The 27,595-nt window shown below is 39.0% G+C and overlaps 1 protein-coding gene and 1 pseudogene across 2 annotated transcripts in view; one reads left to right on the forward strand and one right to left on the reverse strand.

The window, feature by feature from the left end:
* The window catches only part of SRBD1 (S1 RNA binding domain 1), a 192,504-nt gene extending 168,757 nt beyond the window's left edge, over window positions 1–23,747 (reverse strand). For both annotated transcript variants that reach the window (XM_047068610.1, XM_047068609.1), the window contains exons 1-6: window positions 23,668–23,747; window positions 21,000–21,180; window positions 13,927–14,313; window positions 6,153–6,319; window positions 2,442–2,559; window positions 997–1,135 (exon numbers count right to left, since the gene is read on the reverse strand). In XM_047068610.1, coding sequence (XP_046924566.1) covers window positions 997–1,135; window positions 2,442–2,559; window positions 6,153–6,319; window positions 13,927–14,313; window positions 21,000–21,180; window positions 23,668–23,747 — 1,072 coding nt within the window. The remainder of the gene's footprint in view (window positions 1–996; window positions 1,136–2,441; window positions 2,560–6,152; window positions 6,320–13,926; window positions 14,314–20,999; window positions 21,181–23,667) is intronic.
* On the forward strand, window positions 2,766–2,870 carry LOC124504507 (uncharacterized; annotated as a pseudogene).
* Window positions 23,748–27,595: the final 3,848 nt, after the last annotated feature.

Here is a 27,595-nt window from a genome sequence, read left to right on the forward strand (position 1 = left end):
ACTGTGGAATTTCTTAACAGAGACTGCCCCCTATAGACACTTAAGTCTCCCAGCCTAAAGAATCAACAGAAGGCCAAAGAAACTAGAATGAGTGCAGGAATTAGGAGAGCACCAATCTCCCCATCCCATCCTGTCAGAGCACTCCCCCAAAAAAGCCATGCTTACTCAAAGCTCTCACTCTAGGGTTTATTTTGTCAATAAAACCAATGTATCCTGACATGCATCAGTTGTCACTTTCCTTGGGTTTTTCTTAGAATTCTCTCTCTTACCCTCTTCCCATCTCATTCTCTCTTGTGCACACACACACAAAAGGAGAGGAAGATACACTTCAGAAAAAAGAAACTTTACACTTGGAGAGTAGAAGTGTGGAAGCAGGCCTTCACTTTATAACTCATGTATGTCAGAATCATTGAAATTCTTTTTAAAGAATACATACAACTTTTGTAATTAAATAATTTTTTAGAAACAGAGTATTTTAAAAGATAATATAGGACATTCTTTATAACACTGGGATGTGAAAAAATTATTTAAAAAGGAAAAGAAAGCAATTATCTTAAAAGAAAAGGTTAACAAAATTGACAAGATTAATAATTCAACTACAATAAAATTAAGATCTTCTATTTTCTTTTTATTTAATAGACAGCATAAAGAAAGTGAAAAGTGAAGTTACAAACTGGGAGATAAGATTTATAATACACATAACTGAGAAAGAGTAACTTAAAAAGTACTTATAAATTAATAAGAAAAGAGAAACAACAACACAAAATAAAAATGGGCAAAAGACTAGAACAGGCACTTCATCAAAAGAAGAAGCTGGATGGCTAAGCAGGAGGTATATGGGGATTTGTTTTATTAGAATTATTTATTCTTTATATGCTATAATATTCTTTTGTATAGTCATTACTTAATGAAATATTTTTTTAACATAGTTTTCAAATTTGGAAAAAAAGAAAAAGAAAAAGAAACAGGGATGATCTCTTGAAGTAAAGCTGGTACCTTTTACATTGGGTTTAATGTAAGATAGCAGATTGAGCTGCCCTGGATTCTCAAGCAGTGTCCTGGCTGCTCCTTCTAATCCCAACTGCTTTGCTCTCTGGGCTTTAGTGCCTTTGCTCCCAGTTTTATATGGAGCTGACTGCAGGGGGAGGAAAAAAAAAGTCAGAAAATACACCACACCATTCAGTGTTAAAAAGCAAAAGTTAAAATTAAAACACACAATTAGAAGACATGGTGGGGAGGCTAAAGACATCCTTTTCTCAACCCTTCAGAGACAAATTAATACTAACCAGAGACTACTGGCTATACAAAGATGGTTGTTCCTCATCTGATTCTTTATACATTTCTACACACTTGACATTAGGCATTTATTTGGATTCACTCATCTCAAAAACAGTGCCAGGGGCACCTGGGTGGCTCAATCGGTTAAGCATCTGACTTCAGCTCAGATCATGATCTCGAGGTCCATGAGTTCGAGCCCCGCGTCAGGCTCTGTGCTGACATCTCAGAGCCTGGAGCCTGCTTCAGATTCTGTGTCTCCCCCTCTCTCTCTGCCCCTCCCCTGCTTGCACTCTGTCTCTTTCTCTCTCATTATATATTAAGTAAATATTTAATATTTATTTATTTAAAAAAAAAAAACCTCAGTGCCTGGACAGAAAGAACTGTAAGGCCCTCTCCTCAACCCAAGGGAGCTCCTCCAAAAGCTGCAAATACACAATGCTTCCACTGCCTAAGGCACATTCACTCCTCAATCTGAGCCATCAGACTTCTCTGCCCACACACCTTGCTGAAAGTCGTAACCCAAAGAACCACAATGATCCCCTAATTACCAAATATACATCTTTCAGTCCTCAACTTGCCAAGCCTCACTGCTACATTTACTTACTTAACTGCTGATCCTTACCTCCTTCTAAGACTCTCTTCCCTAGTCTTCCAAGATGTCATCATCTCCTGATTCTCCTCTTATTTCTCTGACCATTCTTTCCATGTCTCCGTCTTCGGCTCACCCTTCCTCCATCCGTGCTTCAAAAGTTAGTGTTCCTCAATGGTCTATCTTGACCTGCTTACCCACAAACTCTCCCTGAGTGAAATCTTCCATTCTCCTGGTTATAAATACCAACCACATGCTGAAGACGCTCACAGCTAGGTCTCCAGCTCAGCATTCCCCCTTAGGCTTCCCAATTCAATTCCATAACCTACTTTCATTTGCCCCCCACTTAACTGGAAATGCCTTGGAGACAAGGACTGCGTATCACCTATCTTAGAAAACACAAAAAAGCATTTGATAGATATTTATTGAATAAAGAATAAACACCTTGTTGAATTAAATAATGGTGGCTGATGATTTTAGCTTTTTATTTCCAGATCTTTTATAACTATAAAAAGATCCATATAATTATATACTTAGGTAGGTATTATATTAAAAGATTAAAAGAGTTTCTTACCACATGTTCTAGTTCTTCAAAAGTTTTACAGTTCAGTAAGGCTTTTAACAAGCACTCAGACATCTTCCCCTCCTTCTTAATTTTTTGGATTGTACTATGAACCTTCTTTGCAACAGCCCTGAAAATAAAAACTTTCATAATATACAAGACTTCTATGTCAAAACATCCTTTATGAAGCTGTCTCAAACTTACAACAAAGTTGTAGGGGAGATAAAAACATTTTCGCCCTCTGAACCATTTGAGGATAAGTTACCTTCACCCAAATACTTTAGTGTATGTTTTCTATAAACAAGAATCTCCTCCTATGTAACAATATAGCCATCAATCACTTCTCGGCCTTTTGGCTAAGATCAAGTGTAGTACAATATAGCCATCAAAATCAGTTAATGGGTATTGATATATTACTATATTCTAATCCTCAGACCTCATGTAAGTATCACCAAGTATTTCCATAATGTCCATGATAGTGAATTAAGAGTGGGTTGTATGTAACTGCCATGTGTCTACAGTCTCCTTCAAGCAGAAACCGTATTTCAGTCTCCCCTTGATTTTTAGAGCCTTGATCCTTTAGAATGTTACAGGCCAGTTGTTTTGTAGAATGTCCTACACTTTTGAGTTTCTCTGATGTTTCTTCACAATTTGATTCAGATGGTCTATCTCTGGCCAGGAATATTGTAATAGAGTAATGCCATGTTCTTATCACTACATCCTGTTAGGCAGCAAATAATTTTCATTTGTACTATTACTTGTGAAAATTATTTAGATCATTTGATAGTGTCTGTGGGTTTCTCCACAATGCAGGCACTCTATTTCTCTGTAATTAAGTATTTTGTGGAGAGGTGCTCTGAAACTATTTAATTATTCCATTCCTTACTAAACTCTCAATTTATTCACTAATTTATTTATATCACCATGGACTCATGATTTTTTTATAATCCATTACTAACACTTATTTTGATGCTCAAATTGTTCCAAATTTGACCAGAAGTAACCTCTTCAAGCTAGTTTCTGTGTTCTTTTGACATGTCCCCATCATTCTGTAAGTACTTCCTTATTCTCTGGCACAAGATACTCCAGGCTTTTACTTTCTCTGCCCCGGCCCTGCAATCAAATGAATAGTACATAGAAACCAAGTTATGGGTGCTAGATGTGCTCACTGCTACTGGGTATCACCACTCAGGCTCAGCATGCATAACACCCATCCATAACTGGTTTCTAAACACAGTTCTCCAATGGAGAGAGCCAGGATACCACAGAGAAAAAAGCTGATACCAGGAATTGAAGTACAGGTAGGGGCAAAGGCACAGTTGTTCCACCACTTTATGATGATTTTGTACTGTGAATGTACAATCTTATCATTATATTTAGCAACTGAAATTGCTAAAGTAATAGAAAAAAGTTAGATGACAATATACATTAGAAATGGTTGATGGAAAAAAAATTAAATCTACTTATGAAAAAAGAAAAAAAAAAAGAGAGAAGATGGTAAATTAAAGAGGAGGCACATGAGTTCTTCAATTACAATCGATGTATCTTTTACATTCCTGGTAACCCAAGACTATTTTCAGGGGCTGAAGCCCACCAGGGTCATTTTGACAAAAGGCCAATGAACTACTGGTCTTCATATAAAAAGGAGGAAAGGCATCTTTAGAGAAAATTCAGGAAGTTTTTCTTACTAGCCATAATCAACCTCTTTCATTCACATTTTTAACAGAGACCATCAATAAAACATATTTTTTACTTTGCAATCTGGCATATATTATATACACATATATAATTTCATATATAATAAAATTACATAAACATAATATAAATATATATAGTAAACAGTTATATAAATGTATGATAAACAGTTTCATAAAACACTATTTACTTTTACTACATAAACTGCGTCTTACATTTTCTATTCTTTATTTCATTTTTGTTAAAGTGGTAATGACCTACTAAATTAGTTTCACTACTCCTTTACTGGTAGCAATTAACAGATTGAAAAAGCAGTGCTCCAGGAATAGAAAATGCTGAGCTTAAAAAAAAATGAAAACCATAACTCGTTACCAAATCTCTATATAATATAAAAAGATCTTCCAAGCCCCAGTCAATGCTCTCACTCACTCAGAGAACTATTCTTCTACTAATATTCAATATATTTCACTATTAATAGATACCCAGAGAATTAACTCTTTTGCAGAAGTTATTCTATAGATAAAGAAAAAATAATAATAATCTTGACATAAAGTTTCCATTTGTTCCCCATACAACCAAATATTATTAGAATACCTTTAATTTTTAAAACAAACTATTCTTGCTTGTTTGTGACACTTTCCCCAACTTCAGATCCCCAAATCCTCACATTTTCCTCATTACCTTGCCTTCACCTAAATAGAAAGCTTCAGAATTTATAAACTACTGGCCTTCTACATGTGGCCTGTAGATGGTTTTGTTTGACCCAGAAATTTTTTACATAAAAACTCAGATTAAGGGTTCTTTTAAAAAATAGGACAAGCTGTCAAACTGGGTAGACAAGTCTGCATGTCAGTAATCTGCTGGAGTAGAGGGGCAGCAGTTAGAAGTCTGGGTCTCCAGTTCATATCCCTTGATGCCTTATTATACTAACCTGGTCCTAGAAGACTTGAATCTGATTAACTAGTCATTTATACCACTGAGTTGGCTAATTGATTTGCCTCTCAATGAAATGTAACTCTCCACAATTAGCATTTTAATCCTCCTGGCACTAAAAGAAAGTCAACAAAAGATGTAGAAATAAATGCTAGTGAGTTGCAAGTTCTCCTGAAATCACAGGAAGGTCATTAGGCTTGTTGTAAAAATAACCTTTAGCACTTTTAGAATGGCTTGCTGGTAAGACTATACACCTTGTCATAAAGTTGAAGAACACACCCACTGATATCACAGTGGCTGGCATGTAAGAGACATGCAATAAATGCAGAAATGGTGAAGAGTGTTTTAATAAACTCTACTAAAAATTACAGTTAATCTGATAGTCTTTGTATGCTTATTTCTGAGTTATTACAGTAAGACCAGAATAATAATTTTTTAAAGGGTGCTTTTCATTCTATAACCACACAAAACGTAAAACCCATTAATATCAAACTACCATGCCCTTTAAAAGAACAGAAAAAGGAAACAGACATATTTCCCACCAAACTCTATACTGCCAAAAAATCTCTCCATTTAGGGATTTTATAGTTTTAAGAGGGAAGTTTTAAATAAGCTGTTGAAGATTCAGACTAAAATGTACTTTTCATTTGTACTACTACTTATCACTTTAGATCATTTGATAGTATCTGTGGGTTTCTCCATGGTGCAGGCACTCTATTTCTTTGTAATTAAGTATTTTGTGGAGAGGTGCCTTTCTCCTTTTGTGGAGAAGTGTCCTTCCTTTGCCATTATGCACAGTCATTTCTGAGAGAATATGAGGTCAAACTCTCAGGTGCACACTTTTAATGCAAAGCTCCTTTCTCCCCATGTGCACTCAAGCTATGCACAAACACTCCAGCAGAGGGAGTGCACACCTAAATAAGGAAAACAGCTGACTTTTCTCTGTCAGAAGATGACTATATTCAGACTATTCAAGAAAATAAAACAGTGTAACTGCTGAAATACGCTGCCATTCACTTCCTCACTGTTTCTCCTCACTGGCTCATGGGCTCTCTTTCCACTCACAGTACATTCATCCCTTCCCAGGTTTCTTACCGGAGCTCCTCTAGGGTTTGTCGAACTTCTCTCAAGGAATCAGCATCAAGGTTATTAATGAGTTCTTTTCGATACCGTATAATGAAGGGAATTGTGTTATCGTCATTAAAGAGACGAATAATGTTGGCACAAACCCAAAGTTCAATATTAGTTCTCTCAGATAAAACCTGCAAATTAAGGATACGTAGTTATTTAAAATTCTGAAAATTACACATCTATATTGTAACGTATGGTTTAAATATAGCATGAAATAATCGTTCTCCAGTCACTTAGAAACTACTTGCTGTGGTTTAAAAAAATACACATGTGTACTGGCAACCATAAAATAAGTCAGTTTACAAATTCAATAAAATCCAATCAAAGCCACTCTGTAAACAAGAGTTTCTTTCTTTCTTTTTTTTTTTTTTTTTTTGTTTCTTTCTTATTCCAGCCAACATCATCTTCCACCATAGAAAGCCTCAGGAATATTATGGCTATCTCCTCCAACAACACCTTCTCATTATGTAGCAGCCATGCGACTTGAGAGCACTTGACCTCAACTCTACCTTCACAGCATTTTGTCCACAAATATAACACAGTTGTTTTATAACTGACAGCCAGACGGGCGCCCGGGTGGCTCAGTTGGTTAAGCGTCCAACTTCGGCTTAGGTCATGATCTCGCGGTCCGTGAGTTCGAGTCCCACATCGGGCTCTGTACTGACAGCTCAGAACCTGGAGCCTGCTTCGGATTCCATGTCTCAGTCTCTCTCTGTCCCTCCCCCACTCATGCTCTGTCTCTCTCTCTCTCTCTCTCTCTCTCTCTCTGTCAGAAATAAATAAAACATTTAAAAAAAAATGACTTTTATAATTGACAGCCAGAGTGTGGCCAGAAAGATTAGTCCAGTCAGCATGAAGCTCAAAATCTAGGTTCAACTCCGGACCCAGGTACAATTTCTTCTTCTGGAGAAACACAGCTTGTACATGTTAGACTCCTGAAGCTGAGTATGGCAGCGCTAAGATAATCGTGGAAAGACTGTTTCAGTGCAATGACCAAACTTTCTTATTATACAGGTTAATAAATCTTCTTTATTGCTTAAGCTAGTTTGAGATGGGTTTTCTCTTATTGCAACCAAAAGCATTCTAATCAATGTCCTCAGTATCGCTGTGTGTTCTCTATCATGACCATCTCATCTGTCACCAAGGAAGCAAACTGAACTTCTAAAATGTCTTTTCTTTCCTCTCGAGTTCCCTTTCTGCTAATGTCATTATTTTATCTGAACCACAGAGCAGTTTTGTTTTCTATGCCTTCCACTCAGCCTCTGCATTACTGCTGATATTTCTATGCATTTTTTTAAATGTTTATTTATTTATTTTGAGAGAGAGAGAGAGAGAGCGCGCACACATGCAAGCGCATGCAAGCAGGGCAGGGACAGAGAGAGAGGGGGAGAGAGAATCCCAAGCAGGCTCTGCACTGTTAGCACAGAGCCCAAGGCAGGGATCCACTCCCACAAACTGAGATCATGACCTGAGCTGAAATCAAGGGTGGGACACTTAAGCAACTGAGCCACCCAGGAGCCCCTGATTATATTTCTAAAACATAGACATAATGAATTCTGTATTTTTTTCTCTTTTTTTTCTTCTGAACACAGGCTCCAATGACTCTTATCTACCTACTGGTAAAAGTCCAGCCACTGTGGCACAGTTTTAAAATCCCTTCCCAAGTATGGTTCCAAATATCACTATTCGAAAGGAGTAAACAATCTAGAAGGGAGAACAAACGTTAATGTAAATAAGTACAAATAAAACAGGATGTGCCAGTGATATAATGTTTTCAGAGAAGAGAAAGGTAGTCAAGAAAGACTTTCTCCAGGGGTAGTATTTCAGCTGGCCCTTTCTTAAAAGACAGGCCAGATTCTGAAAGATAGATTGGAGAAATGAAAATGACCAAAATATTCATTATTTTGGAACCATGTGATTGTTACAGCAACCTATGGGTTCCCACTACCCTAAACTACCTCAGCTACCGTTAACTGAAAGGGGCTCCAACTCAGTCCAACTTCCACATCTGGGTCATACTAGGTCCTAACAAATCCAGAAGCATCATATGTGTTAAGGGAGTGTATGCTGCTGCTTGTATAGATTTGCTCCTTGAAATTTAAGACAAGAGAACTCCAGGGGCGCCTGGGTGGCGCAGTCGGTTAAGCGTCCGACTTCAGCCAGGTCACGATCTTGCTGTCCGTGAGTTCGAGCCCCGCGTCAGGCTCTGGGCTGATGGCTCAGAGCCTGGAGCCTGTTTCCGATTCTGTGTGTGTCTCTCTCTCTCTGCCCCTCCCCCGTTCATGCTCTGTCTCTCTCTGTCCCAAAAAATAAATAAACGTTGAAAAAAAAAAAAAAAATTTTAAATAAAAAAAAAAAAAAAAAAAAAAAAAAAAAAGACAAGAGAACTCCCTCCATAAGCAGTCACCACGCTTGGGCCTCCAAATCACCCAATTTCTTCTGTCTTAATTTAGTCAAATGTTTATTTTAGCTCATGTTATATGCCAATAACCATACCAAGCCAGTGAAAATCAAATGTAAAAAACCAAGTCCCTCTTCCCAAGGAGCTTACAAGCTAGAAAGAAGACAGACAGACAAGTTGAAATATAGTGTGATCTGTACTCTGGCAGAAGCACATATGGATTGTTTTAAGAGCAAACGAAAGGTAGAAACATCTAACTCTGCAGTGATGGAAAAGCACCAAAGAGAATTAAAGTATCTCCAGGCAGCCAATAGGGGCAGGAATTCCAGGAAGAGAACAGCATATCAAAAGCCACTGATGAGAAACCACTGCACATTTTAACACTGCTGCAAGTTCAGGGGTGCCTGGGTGGCTCAGTCGGGTGAACATCTGACTTCAGCTCAGGTCATGACTCGCAGTTCGTGGGTTTGAGCCCGCATCGGGCTCTGTGTTGACAGCTCAGAGCCTGGAGCCTGCTTCGGATTCTGTGTCTCCCTCTCTCTCTGCCCCTCCCCCACTCATGCTTTGTCTCTCTCTCTCTCTCTCAAAAATAAATACACATTAAAAAAATTTTTTTTTAATTGCTGTAAGTTCAGCAATGCTAAAATGTACAAGGGGTATTGAGATGAGGTGAGAAATGAAAAGGTGGATGGAGAAAGGGGACGAATTCCATATAGGTTTGAACATTATTCTATACTCAACAGTAACCCACTCAATAATGATCTGCTCATTACTGAATTGCAGTTGTTGAGTCAATCCCCCTATGAACCCTGTGACATTTACGAGTCAATGAGATCTGTGGACTAGAGCAAGTGGCTCACAATGCGTGGTCCCCAAACCAGTAGCATAAGCATCACCTGGGGACTTGTCAGAAATGCAAATTCTTGAACGCCACCCAGATCCACTGAACCAGAAACTCTGAGTGGAGCCCAGAAATCTGTGTTTTAGAAGAACGAGGTGAACAACAAAGACATAACTAAAGGAGTTAAAAGCAGAGACCAAACCTTAGGGATAGGTAGGGGTAAGGCAGAGAACTACTATAGTTTTTACTTTTAAACTATTCACATTTACTAAGATCTAATAATGTTTATAGTTAACTGGTGGATAAGACTGAGAGTAAAGTAAAAAGGAAGGCAGTCTCAAGATTTTTTTCAACCCTAACACTTAAATAGTAGAAGCACCTTTTGTGACTGTCATTTGAAGCTAACACTTGAATAGGGCTTATTATGTTCTAAACATTTTCACTTATTCAGCATTAATTCAAATTATATGATAGGTATTAGTGCTCCCATTTTAGAGACAGAAAACCTGAGGTCCAAAAAAGTTAAATTGCCTAAAGTTCCACAAGCTATATTACCTTTTCAAAAATCTGATGTGTGCAAAACAAGATGATTTTTTTAGGCAAAAATATAAATTAATCAAACATCCTCACTTCTCTTCCTGAATCCCACTAGAGATGAAACATGGTGCCTTCATACTGCCCTCTGGTGTCTAAAACTTCCAACAAAATGGACTTCTCCCAGAGTGTCCTGAGATTTACTTCTCCAAATCTATATTCCCATTCCCTCAGTTAAAAAAGAAAACATCTGGGTATCAACAAACTATAGCTTTAATCACCTGGGCAGCATCTACATTTTAAAAGAACATCTAAATTAAATTCAACCCTAATGAGAATTGAGAGATGCAATTTTCTACTCAAAATCATCCCCAAATCAGCAGTTGGACACCTCCTTTCTGAAAGGCTTTTGATTCCTGCTGTTCTCTTTACCCTGGTCTATTTATTTTTATTATATCACTTATTTTATCACACACAGGAGCTTCCTTAAAGACTGCAAAAGGAAACACTATGCTGTCATATCAATAGTGGTTATAGGAAAGATGACAGGAAACTGGAAAACCATATAGAGTACTATAGGATGCTGGTAAGGTTCTGTTTCTTGAACTAGAAGCTTGTGACATGGTCACACTTTCAAATATTCATGAGCTATACACTTAAGTATAATTTTCTGTACACATACTTCAAAAACAGTTTTTTTTTAATTTTTTAATGTTTTTTATTTTTGAGAGAGAGAGAGAGAGAGAGAGAGAGAGAGAGAATGAGTGGGGGAGGGGCAGAGAGAGGGAGACACAGAATCAGAAGCAGGCTCCAGACTCTGAGCTGTCAGCACAGAGCCCGACATGAGGCTCAAACCAACGAGCAGCACAATCACGACCTGAGCTGAAGTCAGATGCTCAACCGACTGAGCCACCCAGGCACCCTTCAGTTTTTTGGGTTTTTTTTAAAGCCCATCACAAATACCAGATGAATTAAAGAAACAAAAAGGGCTAATTCCATTGTTGTACTTAATCTCTCCTGGAACAACAGGTAACCTAATGGGTGGTGTGTGCTTATGTGCAAAACTACAGTGAAAAAGCCAATTTAGAGACACCCACCTCCTTCCTGTCCCCCTTCTTTCCCCAGTTTTGTCATCCCATCATCCTGATCATTTCCTGCAAGAAAAATGGCTAATAAAGAGGGTTGGCTTGCTTTTCTTCCCTAATTTAGCAAACTTTACTAATATATTATATGTGGCTGTTCTACTCACCTACTTCCAGCCCCCTCAAAATAAAGAAACTATATAATAGCAATCACCATTTTGAAGCATTTAATTTTTCTCAAAAATTGGTTGTAGCTAGTCACCTCTTCAAACTCTCATAAAGGTCATGGTGTTTATATTATATTTGCATAATGATATAATGTGTTTAACAAAAACCAGTTTCTGATAGTGACCACACATTTGTAGTTTTGGGGAAAGGGCTGAAGAATAGGTTGCTTCTGCTCAAGGGATCCAGAGATCCCCAAAGCCTGATTAAGAAATGGACACAAAGTATGTTTCTAATGAAGTCTATAAATAACTTAAGTACTTAAGTAATGGCAATGCAGTTTTCCGTCCCCAAACAAGATGGTGATGTCCTGAAAAATCAGTGGACTTTTCAGAGTTGAGAAACACACCATGAAGGGAAAAAAACAGAAGGTCATGGTGTCATGGTGGGCAGGAGCCACAGGGAACAGCACACAAAATCAAAGAAATATAAAAGACATTTCCCACATGTTCAATTAGTAATGATTAATAATCTCTATATAATTAATTTCCATTGACCATTCCTTACTAAGTATTTTTCAGGATTTCCCAACGACCTTGGCCATATATTGTGTTCTGTGGCAGATAATATGCATATCAAAGCCATTTCAATGAGTCTGGTCCTCACCCACAGGTTCAAGGCCTTCCTGATCATCAGACTCAGCACTGGTCAATCTCACTCTTCTCAATCCCCTCTCCCCTAACACCTGCCACTGTTGTCAACCATGTTTAGAAGCAGGAATGCAGTCCCAAGATAAAATTATTCTCTGCTGCTTATGGGGGAATAAGAAAGGAATGAAAAAGATCCATATATATCACAAGAATTGTCTGAAAAAGTAACTCAGGGTTGGACAAGGATGACTACATCTGGTTAAACAAAAAACTCAAATGCAAATCACACCTAAAGTTCCCCAGGCAACCCCTAAACCCACCTAGAAAATGCTGAGCTTACTCATTGTCAGGGTGCTCAGTGAAGGTGGCCGCTGTAGCAACCACTTCTCCTAACTCACAAGCAAGGAGTGCCAGATTCCAAGGACACGCTTGTTTGAGCTGTCAAAAATCACTTCCGACAAGGGAGGGGAGGAGAAAACAATGCTTGGAATTGAAAGGAAAGAGAGAGAAGTGAGAAAGTATCTTCCTCAAGTCCTCATGGTTTTCCAATTTCTGGTTCAAGGCCTTTAGGAGACTTGATCACACTTTGTCCCTTACATTCTTTGAAAGACCTCGATGTTCTTGGTAATAAATAAACTCTTTTCTGTTTAAACTCATTAAAAGTAGTTTTGTATTATTTGTAACCAAGAGACAACTGGGTAAGGCAGGACCATTTTCTTCTCTTTTTCTGTTACATAGATTAGGGGATGGGTGTGAAGTAAGGTACCATAGAGTAAGGAGCCCTTAATTTTGAAGAACTTACAACCGCACTTCAAGAGACTTCATCGTCTTTGAAACCTTCCCCCCCTCCCTCCCTCCTGCTCACTGTCCACTACTAGAAGCAGATCTGTGTCAATAACAGAAATAAGCTTGTAAGTGTTAGTGAAAGGAAAGTGGGACATATCCACCTGTCCCTGTGAGTCTGGACTGGAACTAAGCAAGGAGTCTGCATTTTAAGAAAGTCTTCACATGAATCGGATACAGGTGGTCCATAAACCATCCTTTTAAAACATTTCTTTGTAGGCTTAAGTGAATAAAGAAAAAGATGGTATACAAAGGAGCCTAATTATACACTGTTTCTCCAAGAAACTTCGAACTGTTTAGTTGAGAACAAAGATGAGAAGAAAACTCTGAGGCAGCATCCTATTCCTTAGTGGACCAGAGAAAAGAAAAATCATAATTAAAAATTACTGGCGATGTTCAACTAATAGGTAATAGAAGAGACAGCATGGGTAAAAAAAAGTTCCTCTGAAGAAAAAGGTAACCCACACACAGTCCCAGGCTGAGAAGCCAGCAGAGCCCCCAGGTTGCAGAGCAGTAATTCACAGAAGCAGAAGAAGTTACATCAGAATCACCACGAGACAGGTAAGAAAGAGGGAGGTCATGCCCATCTACCCAGATGGGCACTGCCATAATTAAGTTTGAAATGTCCCCCAGAGTGTGTTGGCACACACAGAAGGTTGAGAATCACTCTTTAAAAGTCACTCTTCAGGTCTTCTCTGCCATCCCCAAAGCCAGTCAAGAAACTGGGAGAAGTCAATGGCAGCTCAAGTTGGAATTCAGATAGAAATTTCCTAAGAAATTTCTAGGCCTTGTTTATAGTATATTACAACATTACATTATGAGTTAGAGATGTACTAACGGCTAATGACCTAATCACTCACCTACTTTTAAAGGGAAACACAGGCCGAGTTCAAAACAAAAACTTAACAATGAACTTTTGAAGGCCCAGTCTGTTGGTACAATCTCTCTACAAAGTGCATGTTCACTCCAACACCATGGCAGAGACCAACCTTGCCTGAGGTCATAGCTCGTAGTTCAAGAGCTGGCGATGATGTGATGATGAGTGCTATAATACACAACGGCGTACCTGGGACAGGAACCGGTGCCCAAAGCCTCCGGAAATCACTGGCAAAACAAAAGAGAACTGAAAACTCCGAACCCTTTCCTTAGCCAGTGCCACTCCTACTTAGTGAAACAGAAAGGAATCAAATGAACTAAAACGCCAGAAAGCAACTGCACATACCTGTACTATGTCCCAGTTCATTTCTACCTCCTCCTTAATATTGGTGGCAGTTGCTGGAAGCCTCACAGGCTGCCCTTGGGGACATGTTTCCGTCTTCATTTTCTTTAAAGGGGACTGACCAAATGTAAAGTCATCTCCATTCTCTTCCTTCTTGCACGCACCTTCCCACATGGTGCTTGTGGACGGCATCTCTGCAGCCTCGTGCCCACTCTCCATGGTGCTGGCCCTGTTGCCTTCTTCATCAACTTTTAGCTTTTTGGTCCTCTGACCTGAAGGTGACTGAGCTGAATTTTTCCGTTTTGTCTTTGCTGTTTTCAGAGTCTGCACAGTATCCAACTTATTTTTTCTGTCTTCCAAATCAACATCAGCAATAGCCACAGAGTTATTCTATCAAATGGTAAATAGAACACATGAGAATTAAAAGAGAAAAACTGAATGCTCTGGAATATTATTCAGCAATAAGAAGAAACAAATTATGGTACACACAATAGCTTGGAAGAATCTCAAGGAAACTATGTTGAATGGAGGCGGGAGGGAAGGCAATTGCAAAAAGTTACACACTTAGTAATTTTACATAATATTAATGGTTTATGATTTATATAACATTCCCCCCAAAATTAGTGGTTACTGGGTGTCAGAGACTGGGGTAAGGGTCAGGAGACAGGTGGATGCAGCTACAAAAAGGCAAATATTAGGCAATACTAGGGATCCTTGTAGTGATGGAACTGTTCTGGATGGTGGATACACATAGGCATACATGTGATAAAACTGCACAGAACTAAACATACAGATACACACATATAAAACTGGAGAAATCTCATAAGATCCCTGGATTTTATCAATGTAAATATCCTGGTTGTAATATTTTACTATCGTTTTGCAAAATGTTATCACTGGAGGAAATTAAAGGGTACACGGTCTCTGTATTGTTTTTTACAACTGTACGTGAATCTATAATTATCTAGAAATAAAAAGCTTAATTTTTAAAAATGAGTAAAGGATAAGTTTACACGTGCTGGAAAAACCAAGATTTAAAACCTACAATCAAAAGTCAACTCTTTGGGGGAAAAAAGTAACACTCACACACTCATAAAACTCAACAGGCTATACCTGCCACCAATTTATGCAGAAGGCTAGGGAAGAGAAAACATGGCATGACAGCAGAGTAGTGCCAGGAGTTTTTCTTTAGGAAGAGTCTGAGTAGCAGTCCACACTAGTGTTCAGGGGCTACTCAGCCCTCGTGACAGCTCAAGTGTGAAGGAATGATACCTGGCATTCATTTTGGCAATGGAGTGGTAAATAACATATAGACCTTGCCTGTATGGAGTTTACAATTTCACAAGCTAGCCTGTTTGGGGTTGCCTAAGTGATGCAGACGGCACAAACTCAACCAAAGCAAGAATTCCCAAACTATTTTTCAGTCAAAATCCAATTCTCTCTCCTTTATCAAGTATTTTTCCAGAGTTCCTGACTACTGAAAATACTGGAAACTACAATAAAGAGCACCCCTCCCACCACCTAACCTGGAAATGATGTAGCCCTCTGGGTATTACATTTTTAGCTGCAACATAATGGGTAAGAACAGAGATATAAAAATAGAACAAGTCCTAGGTCCATAAGAGTTGATAATAACTCTGATCATATGACTTGACATAGCAAAAGAAAGAAGGTGTCAATCATACAGAGGGCTGTCAGCCACAGAAGAGAAGAAAAAGAGGAACTGTAAAAGGCAAATATGACCAGCATTCTTCTAAGCAAGGTGCAAGGAAGAGGGAAGCTTAGCATACAGATTCTGAGTATTTTGGTCCCAATGGTCAGATAGCCCTCCTGTGAGATGGACAGACCAGACTACCTTAGATATGTGCATTTAAAACATTTGATGTCATTGTGACAAACATAATACCTAGGCCACAGTAGGCATTCAATAGACCCAAAAAAATGGATTTATCTAATTCTCCCAATCTGAATCCATGCTCATCAAGTAAATTTCTGATTCTCATTTAAGTGCCTACTTACTTCAACCTCTGAGGAGTGATGATATCAGTCAGAAAAATGTCATTAATTATTAAACCACTCTTATGAGCACGGCTGATGTAAAACCACCCAAGAGAGATAATACTGTTTCCTGAAATGCTGACAAAATCATGTTGCTAACTTAGAAACCCAGTTCCAGGGGCGCCTGTGTGGCTCAGTCAGTTAAGCGTCCGACTTTGGCTCAGGTCATGATCTCACAGTTCATGAGTTCGAGCGCTGCTTTGAGCTCTGCACAGACAGCACCAAGCCTGGAGCCTGCTTCAGATTCTGTGTTTCTGTGTCTCCCTCTCTCTCTCACACTCTGTCACACTCTCTCACACCCTGCTCACACTCTGTCTCTGTCTTTCTCTCTCTTACTCTCTCTCTAAAATAAATCAAACGTCAAAAAAAAAACAAAAAACCCCAGTTCCATGACTTATATGTTACCCACGAGCAAGTCACTTAGCATTTCTCACCTTGGCTTTCTCATCTATAAAGTCAGGATAACAACAGCATCTGCCTCAATGGGTTGTTGTGAGGATGAAGTAAGCTCATACAATTGAAGTGCTGATCATGTTGCCTCGCTAAGGGTAAGCACTAAAATATCTGTGAACACCACCACTACCACACCTAGACCACCTCCTAGGAGAGGGAAAAGGAAGTAGACAAAAAAACGAAGAAAAAGTAAAATGACTAAGAGGAAAAGAAGAAAAGTCAACAGTCATAAAGACCCTTAAGGGTATCCTCTCTGGAGTCTTTGGGTAAGACTTACCTAATGTTTCTCAGTGTTGTCCATGGACCCCTGGGGGCCCTGAAGCCCTTTCAGGGGGTCTATGAGATCCAACTCCATTCAAAATAATGCTAAGACATTATTTGCCTTTTTTTTTTTTGACATTCACCGATGGTACCAGAGCAACGGTAGCAACACCCAAAGGCAATGACACAAAGCAGTACTAGCAATCACCATGCCCTTCACAGCCACACACTCAGAATAAAACAATGTTGAGTTTTACAATGCAGTTAAAAATTACTAATTTTTAAGGTTTCATTCCTTGAAAACACACCTCTATGTTGAACTGGTCAGTCCACGTAAAGCACTTCTGCTGCGTGCGGGTGCATACAGATGTGCACCAGTCATCTGGAGCAAAGCTCTCCTGCACCTGTGTCAGTTGTGAACTGAACTGGCTTCTTTTTCCATACACCACCATGTTTACTTGAAATAATGACTGACAAGTTATGGATTTTCAGACTTGGGATCTGGCAGACATTTTCTCATAAATGAACTGAGACTGTCACTGTAAGGACACACCTGACATTTGCAACCAACAGTAAAATTCAAGATTTAAAAGCGAAAATTAGGATTTTGAAAAATTTGTATACACTGTGAACTTGACAGCTTCCCAACACTGTGATGAGACTGGTGCTTATATTAATAAATGTAACATTTTATCATCAGATAATGAAAGATGCTAACATTTGGGAGATCTGCATAAATTAGTGAACCGATATTTTGCAAAAGACTGATATACTTTATGTCACATATTCATGCATGGGTGAAAGATCCATCCAAATAACACAGACCAAAGGGTTTTAATGTAATCGTCTAAAAGAATTCATTAATTTGATTTCGGATTCCACAATGAAACAAACTTTTAAGAAACTACCACTTCCTAAGTTTTGGTACTGCATCAAGTAAGAATATCCACATTTATCTGAAAAAAGCTTTTAAAACACCTCTCCCTTTTCCAAATACGTATCTGTGTGGAGGCGGGTGTTCTTTATACAATTTCTGTCATATTCTAGTAAGTCAGACATCTGCAAAAATGTAGAACAGTGTCATTCTTCTAATTTTTTGTAGTTGGTTAGGAAAATATATACTTCTTTTTCACGAGAGTGTTAGTTGCATAATCATATAATAGGTTTATTATTTTTAAATTGATCAATATTTTAATTTCTCATATGGTAAATATCAGTATCAAAAACCCACATAACCAAAAGTTCCTTGTGGTCATCAGTAACTTTTAAGAGTGTAAAGGGGTTCAAAGACCAATAATTTTGAGAAATGTAGATCTAAACTACCAAAAACATAGGGAAACATCTCCCCATTTTATAAGATTCTATAGCCTGTCTTAGTGACATACTCAAGTTTAACATGCCTCCATCAGAACATTTCCCTCCTTATATTCAACCTCAATCTTTGGCAGACTGAATAATCAAAGCTCATTCTCTTCTGCCTTCACTGGTTTTTTTCAATCAGCCTTAACACTCCAAATGGTTGTTATGTAGCCTATGACTAAATCCAAGAAAAATCAGATCACTCTTCTTTTTGCTGTCTCCGAAAGTAGTAAACTAAGGTAAAAATGTGGCTCATTGTGTCTTTTCCAGTCAAATCAGTCAGCAGGCCTTGGCCTTGCCTTGTGTTGTACTGTGTGAGCTTGACAGAGAACTGGAGAGGGATAAGGAGTCAAGGGGACGCTTCTTAAAAATTAGACTTTAAAGAGCATTTTTACACTCTGTAGCAACTGAGCCACTGGAAGAAAAGTTGACAAGAAAAAAGAAAGGGGATGCCTAACGACACAGACCTTGATCCAGAGGGGATGGCATTGACAGCCCCAGCGGTGGGACTAACTCAGGATAGGAGGGATGACATTTCCTCCACTGTAACAGGACAATGAACACAAATACAGCTAGCTCGGTTGTGAGACAACAAGAAGCTCCATATATTCTCAAATATGCAAAAGGCAATGTCATCAGCTGAGAGGGAAAGAGGAGGAAGAAATTTAGGAAGTTGAAGAAAAGAGAAAAAATTGGAAAAATAAATCTGCCAGAGAAAAAAAATGAGTCTACCAGGTATTTTTAGTGTAATTTTGAGGTCTGAGATTATGAATCTAAAGGAAAACAAATTAGGTCAAGGCCATTTTCAGCAACGGTCAGCTGCTCGGTGCTGGCAGAAGAGAGGCGATGGCTCACCCAGTGTTGGGTTTGATCAGCCACGTGTAATTGAAGGCAAGAAGGGCAAAACTGGTGTGACTAATAAAAAGTGATTTAAACGAGACACTATGTAGTCTAGACTAGGTAAGGCAGGAAAAGGGCTGACTGGCAGTGATCTGTGATGCAGATCTGGGTAGTGGCTCTCAGCCCTGGCTGTCCACAGAAGTCACCTGAGGAGCTTTAGGAAAGTAATACCACGGATGTTCAGGTTAACCCCCACAATTCTTTCCAGGCTTAACTGGTCTAGAACAGGGGTTGTCACTAGAACACTAGAGTGACCTTGTCACTGACATTTTTTCGAGTTCCACAGGTTGAGAGCTACCAGTGAGAAGTTGTGTCAAGGCTATAAAACAATGGCAGTGAGAGTACCTAAACAGGGAGCTGGGAGAACAGGAAATGGTGAGATAGTGCCCCAAAAGTGGGATGGCTGAATAAGAATGCCAGTAGTAACAGTTTCTAATGATGACAGGATTCAGGCTGAGTTCATGAGAGGGGTGACAGAGGCAGAAAAGACGAAACAGTCCCTGGAGATGAGGAGGTCAAAGAACCAGGAACACAGGGCACTAGGGAGCTCATCCCAGTGGAGGGGAAATCACTACAAACAATGGCAGAAGGTGGCAAAGAGAGATGTGAAGTAGGAGCTGAGCTAAAGTCTTCAAAAAACAAAGAGGAGTGGCCAATGGGTTGACACTAAATAATGATGAATTTTGTCTATGATGTTTAGTAAAAACAGTTATCAGCAGGCTACCAATTCTAGCTCGACCCAAAAAAAGGTTTTCAATTACTTTGTTTGGTGGTGGCTAGAGGAGCAAAATGCCAAATCCAATGAAATGAAATCTTCTAACATGCTAAAAGTACTTTCACTGAGGTATAAAACATGTGAATTTTGACAATTCTGGAAGAAATTCTAAAAACTTCCCAGAATGTTTCTTATTTTAAATGTAATTTTTTTTAATCTCTGTTTATTTTTGAGAGAGAGAGACAGAGTGTGAGCGGGGGAGGAACAGAGAGAGAAGGAGACACAGAATCCGAAGCAGGCTCCAGGCTCCGAGGTATCAGCACGGAGCCCAACACGGAGCTCGAACTCATGGATGACAAGATCATCACCTGAGCCGAAGTCGGACGCTTCACTGACAGAACCACCCAGGTGCTCCCCAGAATGTTTCTTAAGTGAGAGACTTTCTGTTTGAATTCTCTTTTCCCCTTATACATATATAACTGAGCATCATTGGAAGGATCAAGAAATCACCATGACAAGGTTTCTTAAACTGTAACTTCTTGAACCATACTTTAAAATTTAGAAGACAGGCATGGGAAGAGAGCGTTCATAACTTTTATCAGATTCTCAAAGGGTTTATGACTCTAATACCAACAACCACTGAACTAAGAGATATTTCATAGGTTAGGCAATCAAGCTACCTTTAAGTAAAGCCATGCCATGCTTAATGAAAAAACCTCCAAATTCTGCCAACGAGATGATATAAGTCAATACTTTCTCAGCTATAGGTAATGCCCATTCACCCATTAAAAGTGTGTTCAATGAAAAGCTTGTATGCAAAGATGAAGAAACAGAGGATAATAGGAGAAAAGACTGATTTAAATAAAAGCCCTATCCAAGGGCACAGGAAAGTACAATGTAATGTCCCCAACCATACATAATAAATATGTCCCTGGAAAGTCAGGCTTCTGTTACATATTAAAAGAGTATTCTTTCAAATGTACTATGGAAGCAGTTATTTAAAGGAATATCACAGAGAATGATTTTGGAGATGCATTAATTTTTTTGTAATGCAATAAAGTCTATAACTTATTTTTTGGCTTTTTTTTTAATCCAGATTGGTAGAGATATAGTGTTTGCTTATAGCAAAAAATATGTCAGTTGATTAATACCCTTTCCATTCCAATACAGTGGATCTGATGATAAATACTATTAAGGCCCACAGCAGAGAATACCACTGCCCTAGAAGTTTTGTCATCTACCTGCTTCATCCTTCTCTCTGTTAGGAGAAAGTAGCGTTGCCAATTAGGAAAGCACTGCAGTGTTCTCTCCATCTAACTAAAGCACCTACCAGCTCCTCCTTAACAGCCACACCTTCCGAGCCATCACTGATTTGTAGGGTGGTCTTCTTTACCCGTCGCACCCTCTTTGGTTTGCATTCCTTGGGAATAGGCTGCTTACGACTTCTGGGGACTTTCTTTTGGGGCTCCCAGGCACTATCTTCTTTGTCATCTTCTTCAGAGGCAGATGATCTAGGAGTAAATTGATAGAAAATGAAGGAAAAATGAAGCCAAATGTTAAAGGCAAAAAGACATGCTTCTTGAAAAAAGAATAAGGTAGGAGGTGTTTAATATAAAATGGAATGATGTGAGTACAAGCTATGAATACATATTGCTAAGTACTGAAACAAGAGTTGATCAAAGGCCAATGTAAAAATAGTCCGGATATGCGATGAATCACAGGTGTCTCCATTCCCCTCTCACCTATACAGCGCATGCACCCACAGGCGTGTGCGTGCGTGTGTGTGCACGCACACACACGCGCGCGCGCGCACACACACACACACACACACACACACTCACTCAAGACAGAGGAAATCATTCATTACCTAACGCAAGTTACTGGGTGGTGTCACACCACAGTCTGTGAGGTTTGCTATTATACCAATGAAAAGCACTTTAACAATTTCCTAAGTGGTAATTAATTTAAATTAATTTAAATGAAGTTCCTCAAACCAATGTAAAGAGTGGGAAATAGCTGTAGGAAACATCCTAAATTACATAAAAAGCCAGCACCAGGGTGCCTGGGTGGCTCAATCAGTTAGGCATCCGACTTCGGCTCTAGTCATGATCTCACAGATAGTGAATTCAAGCCCCGCATCGGGCTCCATGCACTGACCACTTCGTGGAGCCTGCTTGGGATTCTCTCTCCCTCTCTGCCCCTCTCCAGCTCGCTCTCTCTCTCTCTCTCTCTCTCAAAATAACTAAATAAACTTAAATAAATAAATATATATATATCCCAAATTAGACCACTTCTCACCACGTTCACTTCCAGGACCCTAGACTTCTACAATAATCTCCTTAACTGATCCCCTGCTTCCATTCTTGCTCCCCTATAGTCTGCTCTCCACCAAGAAACCAGAATGATCTTTTACAAATGTAAACCGGATCATGTCACATCCCTGCCCAAACCTTCCAATGGCTTCCCAACCCCCTGTCACCAGCTAGACCCCAAGACCTAACCTTTACTGCCCACTTGCTTGTACTAACATTTTTCCCGTCTTACATTTTCCTTTAAGTTCTTCTTTCTGGCAACTTATCCCTTAAATCAGGCAAATGAAACCCAAAACCACCCTTCAGGTGATGGGACTTCCCTGACAAGACCTCTTGCAGGGCCAGACCACCCAGTCCCTTTGGGCTAAACCTGACTCGCACCTGCACAGACAGACCTTAGGGAGACCCCTGAAATGTCCAGCAATTACCTTTATCTTGTTACAATACTAAAATCTCCACCCAAGGAGGGCCACAAGCCTCACTTACATAACATGCAATGTATGTACGGGCATGTTTCCTTAAGGTGCATGTGTGACCTTATGCCCACCTCCACATACAATGACAAGGCTTCTCTTGTCATCCTAACCCTAAACGAAAGGTACCTATTCACCCTCTTTTGGGGAGTCACAGCTTTGCAAGATATTCCCAGTGATCTCCTTACTTGTTGCAAATAAAGTTTACTTTGTATGACAACTCCACCTGGTGTATCTGTGACTCACCTAGGAGCAAACTCAGGTTGGTCCAGTTAGACAACTTCAAAATAAGATGCCGACACCTTGTCAAGGCCTATTAGGTCCCATCCATTCCAATCTCATTTCTAGTCACTCTCAGCCTTGGTGACTCTTGTCTGGCCACCCTTGTCTTGCTGTTGCCTAAACACACCAAACTCATTCCTGCCTCGGGGTCTTTGCACTTGCTGCTCCTTCCACGTGGAACACCCATCCCCATATCCTTGCAAGTTGTTACTTCCAAATCTCATTTAGATCTCTTGCCACATCCTCCAAAAGAAGTTTCCTGAATACTGTATCCAAGATGGTTCCTGACCAGAACACTCACCATGCTATCCCTTGCCCTGTTTAATGTTCTTTTAGAGTACTTATTACTGCCTAATATTTATCAGTCACTATTTAACAAATAACTTCAGGGCACATACAGTACAGTGCTCTAAAGCAGAGGCTCTCAACTGAGGACAATTTTATCCCCCTGGGGAACATCCGGCAATGTCTGGAGACATTTTTGATGGTCACAACTGGGACAATTTTATCAAACTGGGAAGATCCTTTTGGCACTAGTTAGTAGAGACCAGCTTTCCTGGTCTCTACTACATCCTACAATACAAAAGACTGTCTCCACAGCAAAGAATTATCTGGTCAATAGTGCTGATTTTGAGAAACCCTGTTCTGAAGTGACATAAAAAAACTCCCTGCGCTCATGGAGCTTACACTCTAGTGTAAATATCATGGTATACACTTGGTTACTTTCTCTCTCCTTGTTCAATAGTTGAACACCAACACCGAAACAGAGCCTGGTACACAACATGAGTTCAATAAATATCTGTCCCGTGAATGAATGAAAAAGACAACAGTCTTCCTCAACCCAAATGACTTACATTGGTAAGTGACAGAATGCATTTGTCCTTAAAATATACATCATTCTCACAACCCCATAGGAAACCAATATGCTTACAACTCTGAGAAGGAAGAGAATTCATCTTTGGATACCACAGTCTGGACCTTGACTTTTGCTCTTCTTGGCAATGATGACATCTGGAAGAAACAGAAGATAAAATCAGCATGATGTGAATCACCTGAATAACTGATCACTTACGTTGTCTACAAAGCGATGTGCCACTCAAAACTAACACTCCAATAGCTCCGCTGTTAAAAAAAAATGCCACAGAAAAAAAAAATGAGAAGTATTCAAAAGCCCAAACACCGGTTTCCCCTCCTATGAGGCTGCCAAATATAAGAGCAGCTAACAGCCTTCCAATGGTTTCAAAAGCCTGAGGAATGTGGGCCACCTTTGGAAAAATGTAAGCTCCGGTAGGGTGACAACTTCTAGGTTTTTTTAGAGTTACATGCGTGAATATACCGCAAGCACTATTAGATGTTTTGTCAGACAGCAAATTATAAAGTCCTTTATCAAACTATTTTAAGGATAAGAAGTATTTTCCCACTTTTATATCTTCTTACAATATAAAGGCCTATCTATAAAGTTGACAGTCAAATAAATGTTGATGGACTGAAAAGGCAGCCACGTTATTCTTAAAACAAGAACATCTATTCCCTTAGTTTATGGTATTTAAATAAAAGACTTATTGGAAAATAAAAAATAATCACTAATGTCACTAGAAATAGTTACCAGCTCTTCAAAACACGGAGACAAATAACCAGAGACATCCTACAATATAGGAAATCAGCAAATTTACTTTAGCTAATAAATTTTATTACCTAAAGAGTGTATGTCAAACCCTAAAATCCACATTAGACTCTGACATGCTTGGAACCCTTTAACCAGTCATGTTACAATGCCTTCAGTTCTAACTTCCACTTAGAAGAAGGAATGCTTCATAGAAATACAAAGGGGTTGTCACAAAAGCATACACGTGCCCTCGGCTCTTTAGCTCAATTCAGTCCAGTAGTTGCAGATTAGTCAAGAGTGCACCCAGAGTAAACCAGGAGAACAAAAGGAAAACAGTCTCCAGGAAGTGGACAGGATAATCTTCCATCTTTTCCTTCACCTCCCTTTGTGGCACTGTACGCTTATGCCAGTCAGCCTTCTTCAAATAAGTGTTTCTAGATACTGATCATAAAGGAATAGGTAACTTTTGATTTCTATGTTATATGAACTTGACTACAACAAAACAAAAACACAAACAGAAAAAGTTAGTGTATCATGGGGTGCCAGTTCAAATCAAGGCAGAAATGAGTTGTTCAAAAAGTTGTATTAAGACAACAAGCTATCCTTCTGGAGGAAAACAAATATTTAAGTCCTACTGCCATACCCTGAACAAAAATATATTCCACACAACTAATAATTTAAAACGTGCAAAATATTTCTCAGAGCTAAAACAAACAATCCTAAAATTAGTACAGAACCTCAAAAGACCCCAAATAGCCAAAGCAATTTTGAAAAAGAACAAAACTGGAAGTATCACAATTCTGGATTTCAAGCTATATTACAAAGCTGTAATCATCAAGACAACATGATACCAGCACAAAAAACAGACACAAAGATCAATGGAACAGAATAGAAAACCCAGAAATGGACCCACAACTATATGGTCAATCAATCTTCAGCAAAGCAGGAAAAGAATATCCAATAGAAAAACACAAGTCTTTCAACAAATGGTGTTGAGAAAACTGGACAGCGACATGCAGAAGAATGAAACTGGACCATCACAAAAATAAATTCAAAATGGATGAAAGACCTAAATGTGAGCTAGGAAACCATTAAAATCCTAGAGGAGAACACAGGCAGCAACCTCTTTAACCTCAGCCGCTGCAACGTCTTACCAGACATATCACTCAAGGCAAGGGAAACAAAAGTATACATGAACTAATGGGACTTCATAAAGATAAAAGTCTGCACAGTGAAGAAAACAATCAACAAAACTAAAAGGCAGCCTACACAATGGGAGAAGATATTTGCAAAAAGCATATCTGATATCGGGTTAGTATCCAAAAATCTACAAAGAACTTACCAAAGTCAACATCCAAAAAACAAGTTAAGAAATGGGCAGAAGACATGAGCAGACATTTTTCCAAAGAAGACATCCAGATGGCTAACAGACACATGAAAAGATGCTCAACACCACTCATCATCAGGGAAATACAAATCAAAACAATAATGAGATACCACCCTACACCTGTCAGAATGGCTAAAATTAACAACACAAGAATTAACAGGTGTCGGCAAGGATGCAGAGAAAGGGGAACCCTCTTCACTGTTGCTGGGAATGCAAACTGGTGCAGCCACTCTGGAGAACAGTATGGAGGTTCCTCAAAAAAAAACAAACAAAAAAAAAAAACACCTAAGAATAGAACTACCCTATGATCCAGCAAATGAACTATTAGGTATTTACCTAAAGGATAAAAAACAAAATACAGATTTGAAGGGATACATGCACCCCAATGTTTAGAGCAGCATTATCAACAATAGCCAAACTAAGGAGAGAGCCCAAATGTCCACTGACTAATGAATGGATAAAGATGATGTGGTTTATATACACAATGGAATATTACTAAGCCATCAAAAAAGTGAAATCTTGCCATTTGCAACAACATGGAGCTAGAATGTATTATGCTAAGCAAAATAAGTCAATCAGAGAAAGACAAATACCATATAATTTCACTCATATGTGGAATTTAAGAAACAAAATAGATGAACATATGGGAAGAGGGGGAAAAGAGGGAAACAAACCACAAGAGGCTCTTAATAATAGAGAACAAACTATATAGGTTGATGGAGGGAGATGGGTAGGAGATGGTCTAGATGGGTGATGGGTACTAAGAAGGGCACATATGATGAGCACTGGATGTTGTTTATAAATAATGAATCACTGAATTCTACTCCTGATACCAATATTGAACAGTATGTTACCTAAAATTTAAATTTTAAAAAAGGGAAAAAAATAATTAAAAAATAAATGTAAAAGAGATAGTCAAAAAATTAAAAATAAATTAAAAATAAAATGTACAAAATAAAACTACAAGGGGCACATGGGTGGCTCAGTCAGTTGAGGGTCTGACTCTTAACTTCGGCTCAAGTCATGCTCTCAGGGTCACAAGATTGAGCCCCAAGTCAGGCTCTGTGCAAAACATAGAGACTGTTTAAGACTCTCTCTCTCTCTCTCTCTCTCTCTCTCTCTCTGCCCCTCTCCCTGCTCGAGCTCTCTCACTAAAATAAATAAAATTTTTTTTAAAAGCTCTCTCTCTCTCTCCCTGTGCCTCTCTCCCCGACTCATGCTCTCTCCCTAAAATAAAAAAAATTTCATTAAAAAAAATAAAACTACAAAAGTACTACAGAAAATAAATATGACCATTTTCATAATTTAGAGTGGAGGTAGGGGAAGAAAAGTTTTCCTAAGCATAACTCAAAATTTCAAAAGCCAAAAGAGAAACAGATTTCACTATATAAAAATTAAAATTCCAAGTCAGCAGTGGGAGTGCTTCAGAACCAAACCAATTTATTCTGCACTATCATCAAAAAAAATCACAAGAAGCAGTTCCTGATACCTTGGAACTAAGAATGAAGGGACTAAGGGCTGGTGTAAGTTGTCTGAGGCAAAGAAATATCTCTAGAGGCCCTACTCCACTTCATGCTATTAAGCAACTGCCTGGGGAAAAAGTCTGGAAAGAATAAAACCATCTTTAGACTACAGGACACCAACCAAATACAGTTGTGGGCATGAGAAACATACAGACCAAACAGTAAATGAAGAGGACCCCTCCCCACCAGTCCTCTTCTGCTACTAAGCTCCTAGTCAGACCTTTTCTCCAGGGAGGAAAATGGAAAGACTCTTCTCTGGAGAATCTGACCAGCCCAAAAATAAAAACCTGAAGATACTAAATTCCCCCAACAAACAACCCAACTAGATCATCTACTCGCACCT

This window comes from Lynx rufus, unplaced genomic scaffold (assembly GCF_022079265.1).
Source record: "Lynx rufus isolate CCGP_SWC_20201006 ecotype Redwood Valley unplaced genomic scaffold, mLynRuf1.p SCAF_8, whole genome shotgun sequence".
Lineage (NCBI taxonomy): Eukaryota > Metazoa > Chordata > Mammalia > Carnivora > Felidae > Lynx > Lynx rufus.